The sequence below is a fragment of the Pyxicephalus adspersus genome, chromosome 4 (genome assembly GCF_032062135.1).
Source record: "Pyxicephalus adspersus chromosome 4, UCB_Pads_2.0, whole genome shotgun sequence".
NCBI classification, from domain to species: domain Eukaryota; kingdom Metazoa; phylum Chordata; class Amphibia; order Anura; family Pyxicephalidae; genus Pyxicephalus; species Pyxicephalus adspersus.
The window spans coordinates 154167117-154177276 of NC_092861.1; the positions used below are offsets into that span (position 1 = coordinate 154167117).

The following is a 10160-nucleotide window of genomic DNA, read 5'->3' on the forward strand; positions in this document are numbered from 1 at the left end:
CGGCTTTGAGGAAGGGGCGGGGTTGGGCGGCTTTGAGGAAGGGGCGGGGTTGGGCGGCTTTGTGGAAGACGCAGCCGTTGGTTTAGTGGTTGATAGTTTTTCTTTACTCACTTGTGTAGCTTTAGCTTTGTCACTCTTGGGGGCATTTGAGGTATTGGGGTCATTTATGGCTTCTTTCTTATTAAAGAACATATCATACAAGTGAGTGATTCTACTCGGCAGTGGCTTCGCAGAGGCAGAAGGCGAAGCCTTCGGATCAGGCACTGGATTACTAGGAGTGGCTTCTTTTTTGGAGGCTGTGGTACTGGGCTGTGGTTTGGTTTCTTGGGTTCCTTTTAGAACAATATCGTCTCCCAAAGTTATAGACACAATGGCTTCTGACGGCACCCTCTGAACACAGCTTTTGACCACAGGTAAAGATTTGGGTGTGGCATCAGAAGACTTGATGGACAGGAATGTGTTCAGGGGGGCCGGCTTACTTACAGTTGTGCTGGATTTCCGTAGCACAGCCATGGGAATCGGTAGGTTTGGTCTAACTTTAAAACTTGTGGTAGTCGAAGCAGTGGAAGAAGTAGTTGTGGTAAAAGACGCGGTCAGTGTGGAGGTTCCAGATGAAGGGGTACTGGAAGATGAAGTCTGAGTGCTACCCTGGGAATTGCTGGTTTTACCCAGAAGTTTGATTTCGATTCCCTTTTGTTTGATATTTGGCCCTTTGGCCTCCTCTTCCTTCACTGCTGGACTCTCAGGTTTCTGGGAGGTGCTGTCTGATTGAGTTTTGTTCTCCGTGGACTTCCACGTGAACTTCCCAAATGTCTGGGTTTTTACAGGTTCCTTTGCCGGTTCTGGTGTTTTTGATTTTCTTTTTGGATCGGACCTGTTGGGTGAGGTGGATGAGTGGGATCTGCGCTTGCTGCTCTTTTCCTCCTCATGGTCTCTCCTTGATTTCTTCGATCGGCTGTACTCCTCGTGCTGCAGTTTACGTTTTTGTTCTGCTTGCTTGCGCGCTGCTTCCTGGGCTGTAGTTAATTTGGCTTTCTTCCTCTCGATACGTGACACTTCGTAATTAATGTTCTCATCTGTATATTTCTGGTAAGAAAGAAAAATAGAATTAGAATTTAGTACAAAACCAGAATCAGCGTGAACAAATATCTGAACTTTCATGCAATTGTCCAGATGATTTCTAGGTCCACAGAACCCACAAATGCTCTGTTATGCCGCCACAAATTCCATGGTCAATCCTTGGCCCCCCACCTTCTGCCATTTGTAGATGGTGACAGCCCAGCGATTTGTCATGGAAGCTGAATTTAGCTAACAGAGCCCAGATTTAGGGTAACCTGAAGATTGAAGATACAAAGGAAGCAAGTGGACCCGTGGCCAGCGTGAGATGAGGGCCCTGAAACACCTGGGACATCATTAGAGGTCGGACCGACTTCATGGGATCTGCAATAAAACTTTCGGAATGAGCTCGCCCCATAAGCTGCAGAATAAAAATATGGCTGCTGCAAAGTTTCTGCTCCATCGTCTCTGTAGAAATGACATGGAACTAAATTGTGCAAAGCAGAGATAATAAATGTTAGGCTCGAAAAACCACAAAAAAGAAAAAAAGTACAGAAAATGATCCAAAAGTAAAACTTTAAATCCTTTTCCATCCATCAGTACAGAATAAACCACACGTGCAGCACCTACAATGATTCCTCTCTTCGTGGCAGGAATATGTGCAGCTTGGTTGTCATGTACACACGTGGCCTCTGTATGTGTAGAGCCGGGGGTGTAAATGACAACTCTGTACACGGTGAAAGGAATGGTGGGACGGCCGCATTTATGGGGCTTGACACAATTTGGAGTCCGGAGATAATTGGCGTCTATACGCCTAATATTTTACAGATAAAGAGATTTTTGTTTGTCTGCATTGTGAACTTTATACTGAAAATAGAAGTTTGGCGACAGCCGTGACTCGGGCTCCTCTGTTTATGTTGGCGATTTGCTGCATGCAGCCTCCGGGTACAATCTGCCGCTGCCTCCATAGACTGGGTAAATGCCCTGTAAATAAGTGCAGGAAATCCCTCCTGATAATACTACAATGCCCAGCATACAACACTGTCAGGCCATTGATGGGAGTTGTAGGTGCACAGAAGATGTTAGGCGGGGGAGGAATAAGCAGGGAGGTTGCACCTTTTCAGTTATTAACATGGAAGATTCACACTCTATATTCATATGGAATTCATGCTTTTCCTGCTCTGATTGGATGATCTCTGCCTGAAGCCATTCTGTAATAGCCGAGTGCTGATATCACATAAAATATTCTTCTAACGTCATTACTAACCTACGCTGGGGCAGAGGATCAGATGGATCTAAGGAGAACAGCACTGTGGCTCAGTGGTTAGCACTCCAGCCTTTGCAGCGCTAGGTCCCAGGTTCAAATCTCAGCCAGGACACTATCTGCATGGAGTTTGCAGGTTCTCCCCGTGTTTGTGTGGGTTTCCAAAAACATGCAGTTAGTTATTAAGCTTCCTCCAAAATTGACCTTAGGCTGTAATATTGACATATGGCTATGGTAGGGCATTAGATTGTCAGCTCCTTTGAGGGACAGCTAGTCACATGACTATGGACTTTGTACAGCGCTGTATAGTATGTTATATAAATTTTATATATTTTATCTCAGAACACAAACTCATCCCATTCAGGATAAGAAACCCGGGGCTGCTCATGAGATGAAGGTCCTTACTTATTCCACATTAAATACCCCAACGCTGCTATTGGCTCCCCAGCCAAACATCTTCCAATCACATTGCCTGGAATAATGGAAGACAAACCTTGAACTTGTCGTTGTGTGCATACGTCCGGAGATGTTTATCTGCTTCTATGTGATCGACGAAGGATTGTTCACACAGCGAGCAGTAGAAGCCTCTGGTTGGAACGATGAACTCCGCACCTGGGGGGGGGTCAAAGAGCAGCCATGTCAGGGACATAAAACATAAAACTCCGCAGCATTCCCCGATATGAACCCTGACTTACCTTTCAGAGGGACATTCACCTTCTGCTTTTTAGGAGTAGTGACTTCGGGTTCCTTTATATTTTTCACCCACGGCTTCTTCGGCAGCTTTAAACACTAAAATACAGATATGAGGATGTAAGAAAGTTCAGAATAAACATGGCACGTGTGTACAGGGAAATCTCAGTACCTCACTGTGCTGCTTCTCATGGAAGTGAAGAAGGAATTCTGGCACAGTCTTGAAGCTGCCATTGCAGTCTTCACACCAATGTGAGCCACAATCATAATACTCAAATATCTCCCCGATATCAAAGAGTGGTTCCTCCTTCTTCGGGGACGTCTTTAGAGGAGGCGCGCTGGACCCTGGACTCTTTGACCTGGATTTGTCTCGTGATTTGATATTTTCCTCAGACTTTGCTGAGGAAGAAGAGCTGCACTCTATGATCTCCTTATCAAAGCCGAGCTTTGGAGAGTCTTTATGCTTGAGGTCCTCTTCGGCCTTTCCTGACAATCGCGGCGAGCTGGAGGGCGGAGCCTCCCGGGACTTCCTGTCTGATGCAGATTTGGCCTCATTCTTCATGTCCATTGCGGTTGTCTTGGAATCCTTAATCTCAGAGGTTCTGCTGGACTTCTCAGCACTGGAGTCCTGAATGGGGGAGAAGAGGCGTCTGGGTGAGGAGACAGGAAATGCAGGAAATATAAGTGGGGTGACCCAAAACACTCACCCTGGGTGGGGCAGGATGGGGAGGGCTCCTCTCGCCTTCTTTATTGCTTTCCTTTTTCTCTGCCAGGTCCATAGGGCTGACCCCGAGGATCTCGGCCACTTTGATCAGCTGCAGCTTCTTCTGCTTGGTCTCGGTGATCTCTTTGTTCAGAGCGGCGATTTGCTTGTGCGCGCTGTCCAGGACGTTGTTCAGCTCCTCCAGCAGGGGGTCCTTGTGGCCGTCTTTCTCTCGGCGTTTCTTACGCAGGAGAATCCCTGAGACATAAAATACGACTATTATTATACACCGCATTCCCCTCCCTCATCATATGATCGATGTATGGCGGTCACCTCACCGTGTTGGATACGAAGCTGCTCCACCTTTGTGCTCAGATTCTTCAGATTTAATGTTTTGGATTCTTCGTCCTTGCGGAGTCCCTCCAACTCATTCAGCACCTTCAATAGATGAAAGCATTGATTCCCTCAACATTTCATAGATTAAAATTCAAAATATATTCACCCAAAGTGAAGCAAAATACACCGGGAAGAGGCACTCACCTGCTGGTAGCTCAGAGTTGTGTCTTCTGCAATGAGCTGCAGCCGCCAATCAGAAGATTACAAACCTGAGGGATCCCAAATACGGGGCCGATCGCTCCATGGAATCATTTCAGATGTAGAGATCGGTGACCCCCAAATGTTTAAATCCTCTGATTGCTGATTAGCTTCCTGCTGGCTGGAAGATTCCCTATTCCAGGGATCTCCCCAGCCACTTTTAGCTGGGCGCACCACCCGGCACAATAATCAATAATAAATATTCAGAAGACAAGAAATGGCACAAATTAAATCCCCTTCCTTTCCCTCCATCGTTAATAAGACCAATGGGAGCAGAAAGAATCGATTGGAGATCCTGCAGTGTATGGCCGGCTCATTGGAAGAGCCCACAATGATCTCTGAGCCCCCCACAATGATCTCTGAGCCCCCCACAATGATCTCTCAGCCCCCCAGGTTTTACTCCTCACATTTTGTTTTATTTTCTTCAATAAATCTTTTATCATCCTATAAATACCTGCAGCCTGAGGTGTCTCTGCCAGTATCCCATGGCAACAACCCCACCGAGGTAACTAGGAGACCCCACTGATCATAGAAACCTGAATATCAGGGGTGACATGCGATTACTGCAACCCCCCCTTTCCCCCAACGTTCCTCCCCTCATCCTACATTCTCTCGGTGGCCCCTCTGAGGCTCAAAACAGGGAACCGGCAGTCCAGGAGCCCCAGAATCCTCCAATCCCGGGGGGGGGTGTTATGATGATGATGTGTGAATGTACGGCCGCCACCTGTCACCCGGTGAAAGTCATGCCAATGATAATGGAAGATAGCACTGCGCTGCCTTCACTACAAAACCCACCGAGGAGACCACCGGACACATCGGATGAGATTCACTGAAGACTGGATATAGATAGACCATCATAGGAAAACCTGGGAGATCCAACAAACCTGGAATAGATCAAGTCCAGAATTGAAAACATTCGCCAGCCAATAGCAATTCCAGGTTTGCTGGATCAGCCAGTTTGTCTACCTCCAGTAATCCTCAGGTGTATTCAGTGTAAGGTATGTAGGTAGGTAGGTAGCAGGAATGACAGACAGGTAGGTAGAAACGTAGCAGAGATTACAGGTAGGTAGGAGAGTTAGATGGGTAGCAGAGATGGTAGGTAGGTGAGTGGGGTAGAAAGGTAAGAGGGTACATATGTGGATAGGTAGGTAGCAGAGATGAGATTTTCTCGACTTACTTTCAGCTTCTCGGTCTCTTTATTCCTGCGATCGGCTTCGTGTTTGGCCAGCAGCCCCGATGCGGTAGAATTGGGGGATTTCCCATCATTCTTTGGGGTATTTTTCAGCTCGCTGAGGTCAGCGTTGGTTTCTATGACACGCAGGTTGCTGCGGGTGTTATGAGTGGCGGGTGAGGGGGGTAAATGAATGGGGGATATCGGGGGTTGCACCAGTGTGGGGGGCGGTTGGTGGACGGGGGGTGGGGGGTACATTGTCCAGCTGGATGTGGGGTACGACATATAGGGTGAGTAGGGGTTATACCCTGGGGTAGGGACTCCAAAACCCATGGGGGGGGTAGAGTATGACGAATAGAGAGAAGGGGAGGGGCTTACAGGAGGAACGGAGGACACCGGGGGTAAAGGAACAAAGCGTATTTCCTGCATGGGGGTGGTGCTGGGGGTCTGGACGCTGCTGACTGATTGGCCGCTCGGCTCCGCTTTGGGTTCCTCTTTAGTATTTGGTTTTATTGCAGGCGGAGTCTTCTCCTTGGGGGCGGAGCCCGATTGTGGGGTGACTGATGAAGGCTTTTCATTGGCTGGGAACTTTGCCGCCGCCTCAGTGTTTGCTGCTTTCTGTTCAGGTTTGCATTCAGAAGTATTGGCGCCGGCATTGTGGGGCTGCTCCGAGGGGGTTTTTGGGGCGACTTTCTTTCCATGAAGCCGTTCCTGAGTCCTCACCGCCAGCTTCCCGATCTCGGCCACCCCGATATCCAGGCCGATGGTCTTCAGCAGGTCGTGGATTTTGGCGTATTCCTTCTCATCCGGATGATTCTTGGGAAGGTTCTGGTTTGGGGTCCGGTTGGGTGGTTCCTCTTTTTTGGGATTCGGGGTTTTTTCCTCTTGATCCCCATACAGAAATCTCTCCTCTTCCTCAATCTCTAAGAGGCTCCGAGTCTTCTGATTGGGGACACCGGCGGGGGCCCTCGGACGGTCAGGTGGATGGAAGTTGTCCAATGCTGGGGTCACCGAGCTGAAGGGAATTCTGGGAGCCTCTTTGGGGTTCGGCAAACCCAGGAAATTATCTACAGGCGGACGGTTTGGGGGGTCAGCTGAGAGGGGGGAGGGGTGCAGAGAGGATTTTCCGGAGATCTCTTCCTTTGGGTTCAGATTTCTGGCTTGGGAGACCCCGGGCAGCGCAGAGCCGGACTGCGAAACCATTGACGAAGAGATGGGGCCCTTCGAGTCTCCGGGGGCCAAAACCCCGGCAGGGATCAGGGAGGACGGCGCAGACTTTCCATCAACCTGGAAAAGGAGGAAAACAAGGAATGTAAATGTGGGGACACGGAACTGGGAAGAATGTTAGTATTGCAGCTGATGAGTCCGGGTTGGCGTCTGCGTTGCTTTTCCTTTTGTAGCTCGTACAGAAACTCCCGATTGATCCTGCCAAAACAATGCCGCTTCCTCGTCACTTCCTGCGTGCTGAACTGAAAGCAAGTGAACTACCGATCCCATCAACCCAGAGAGGTATGAAGAGACAGGAAGTGCATTCCTGGCAGGATCACTACACATGTCCCCAACCCTGCTGTGGCCCAACATTGGTCAGTGAAGCCCCACCCCCTCCACACAGGAAGCGGCGTCATTGGATGTTACATTCCCATAGGAACGGGGCCACTTACCTGAGAAGAGGCATCCAGGCCGGCACCTTCTATGGTGGAGCGCTTCTTTAATATAGATTTCTTTGGCATTGGCAGAGGCTCCTCGGAGGGTCGGGGGCTGGGGTACGCAGAAACCCGCCGAGAATCCCCAGAACTCCAATCCTTCCCCTTGCTGGACCTGAAACAGAGACAACCGTTACAGCAAGCCACGCCCATCCAAGGGGCCAAACCAAGTCCAACCCCCCGGGAGCAGAAACAACCCCCTCCTTATAGAGAGGACGCCCCCTGCTGTACAGCACCAATACAACATCGCACCCCCTGACTTCTTGTGCTTGGATTGGGACTGGTCACATGACTTATGGGGAGGAGCATTGCCCAACACAATCTTAATATAAACCCTCAGGGAGACGCCATTGGCCAGTGGTTGGCATTGGAAGCCCATTATAGCGCCAACAGAGGGGGTGGTTCAGCTGCTCATTCTATGGGGTAAATCCTGTTCCTAGACTCCGCCCCTTTGATGACATCACCCATGTAATCCAGTCATTAGAAGTGGGTGGGGCTTGCCCATAGGGAGGCTGAGTGGGCAGAGATCTGCTCTTCTATCCACCCCTCCCCCGAGCATGTGTCAGACTAATAGAAAGGATCAGTGTGAAAAAGGGGGAGGGGCCTTACTAATCTCAGGGCCCCTATGCTCATCCTATGGAGGGCCCCTTCCTCTGACCAGTGACATCTCCATAGCAACCCCATGTGGGGGAAATGGGAAGCAGTACCTGTCTGGTGATCGGGTCCGGTAGCTGGGGGAGTAGCGGCGCTGTGGAGGAAAAAGAGGCAACACTCAGTCATGTGACACAAGTGTGAGGAGCCACTTAGGGCCAAACAGCCAATGACAGCGTGTGGGCGGGGGTTTCACTCCGCGGGGGCGGGGTCTCACCTGATCCTCATAGGAATAGCTTTGCCCTGATCGCTGGGAGGAGGGGGAGCGGCGAGGTCGGGACTTAGAGCGGTGAGAAGTCCGAGGCCTAGACCGGGATCGACTCCGCGAACGGGATCGGCGTCTGCCAGGAGATCGGCCCCTCCTGGGCGGAGAGAGCTGTGTTTTATCAGGGGATCGGCCCCGAGACCAGGAGCGGCTGGACCGGCCATTGTTGGGGGGGGAGGAAGGGGAATTCCGGTACGAATCCCACGGTGAATCCGGGGAGAAGCCGCGGCGCATCGGTGTACGGTACATGATGGCGGCAGCAAGATCCCCTCACTGCGCGTTGGTCATGTGACTTACGTCTTACGTAATTGCGTAATACCTGATGGGACTCTAGATGCCGTCACAGCGTGCTATCGCCATCTCGATGCACTCTTTCCAGGTCTTGCGGATATTCCGCCATCTTGGTACACCCTATCCCCACGGACCTGCAAATTCTCCATCTTGGTACACCCTCTCTCTAATGACTTGCAGATATTCCGCCATCTTGGTACACCCTCTCTCTGAAGACCTGCATGTATTCCGCCGTCTTGATACTCTCTCTAGGACCTGCAGATTTTCCGCCATCTTGATACACCCTCCCCTACGGACCTGCATGTATTCCGCCATCTTGGTACACGCATCCAGGGTGTCTCTGACTTGAAGCTGAAAATCCTCTCTGTGCTCCTCCTATATAGCGTCACCTCAAACGTATCACTTCAAACATCATAGATAGATTCCATCACCCTCCTGGAAATTACTAGCAATGCCAATATAGGGAGTTAAACAATCTTATTGCCACAGGAAAAGCAGAACAAATGAAGTACCCTGGCGTAATCCCCAAGAAGTGAGTGAATGCTGAGTGAATGTGTAGATTACATTATGAGGTGGCCATTCCTCTTGGCCCCCTCATTGAAAATTCTGAAGGTAATAGGAGGATCCAGGGGTGATAAGAGGATCCGAGGGTAATAGGATGATCCGGGGGTAATAAGAGGATCCCAGGGTAATAACAGAATCTGGGGGTAAAAAGATGATCCGGGGGTAATAAGAGGATCCAGGGGTGATAAGAGGATCGGAGGGTAATAGGATGATCCGGGGGTAATAAGAGGATCCGAGGGTAATAACAGGATCCGAGGGTAATAGGAGGATCCGAGGTTAATACCAGAATCCGGGGGTAAAAAGATGATCCGGGGGTAATAAGAGGATCCAGGGGTGATAAGAGGATCCGAGGGTAATAGGATGATCCGGGGGTAATAAGAGGATCCGAGGGTAATAACAGAATCCGGGGGTAAAAAGATGATCCAGGGGTAATAAGAGGATCCGAGGGTAATAACAGAATCCAGGGGTAATAAGGTGATCCGGGGGTAATAAATGGATCCAGGGGTAATAAGAGGATTTGAGGGTAATAACAGGATCCGGGGTTAATAAGAAGATCCAGGGGTAATAAGACGATCCGAGGGTAATAACAGAATCCGGGGGTAATAAGATGATCCTGGGGTAATAAGAGGATCCGAGGGTAATAACAGAATCCGGGGGTAATAGGAGGATCCGAGGTTAATAGGAGGATCTGAGGGTAATAGCAGGATCTAGGGGTAATAGGAGGATCCGGGGGTAATAACAGAATCCGAGGGTAATAGCATGATCCGAGGGTAATAGGAGGATCCGGGGGTAATAAGAGGATCCGAGGGTAATAACAGGATCCGGGGGGTAATAAGATAATCCTGGGGTAATAAGAGGATCCGAGGGTAATAAGATGATCCGGGGGTAATAAGAGGATCTGAGGGTAATAAGATGATCCGGGGGTAATAAGAGGATCTGAGGGTAATAAAAGGATCTGGGGGTAATAGGAGGATACAAGGGTAATAAGATGATCCCGGGGTAATAAGACAATTTGGGGGTAATAACTCTCAGAGGTGTAGTTGTGCCCCATGGGAGATGAAAGGTTTTTCTGCAGGTAAGTGAAGGTGAGCTGCATCTAACTTCTGATAATGTTACTGAAATCCCATAGAAGATCAGGGCAGAGAGCGCCATCCTGGGGTAAAATGGTAACCAGAAGGTGCAATATATTACAATATGGCTTTTATACT

The 10160-nt window shown here is 49.7% G+C and overlaps 1 protein-coding gene across 1 annotated transcript in view; it reads right to left on the reverse strand.

The window, feature by feature from the left end:
• ZNF318 (zinc finger protein 318) overlaps positions 1–8387 on the reverse strand; it is a 10479-nt gene extending 2092 nt beyond the window's left edge. Inside the window, exons 1-10 of the mRNA XM_072410323.1 lie at positions 8050–8387; positions 7889–7929; positions 7140–7296; positions 5485–6765; positions 4052–4151; positions 3718–3971; positions 3183–3638; positions 3016–3109; positions 2814–2932; positions 5–1209 (exon numbers count right to left, since the gene is read on the reverse strand). Of these exons, the coding sequence (XP_072266424.1) occupies positions 5–1209; positions 2814–2932; positions 3016–3109; positions 3183–3638; positions 3718–3971; positions 4052–4151; positions 5485–6765; positions 7140–7296; positions 7889–7929; positions 8050–8346 (4004 nt within the window). The 5' untranslated portion in view covers positions 8347–8387. The remainder of the gene's footprint in view (positions 1–4; positions 1210–2813; positions 2933–3015; positions 3110–3182; positions 3639–3717; positions 3972–4051; positions 4152–5484; positions 6766–7139; positions 7297–7888; positions 7930–8049) is intronic.
• Positions 8388–10160: the final 1773 nt, after the last annotated feature.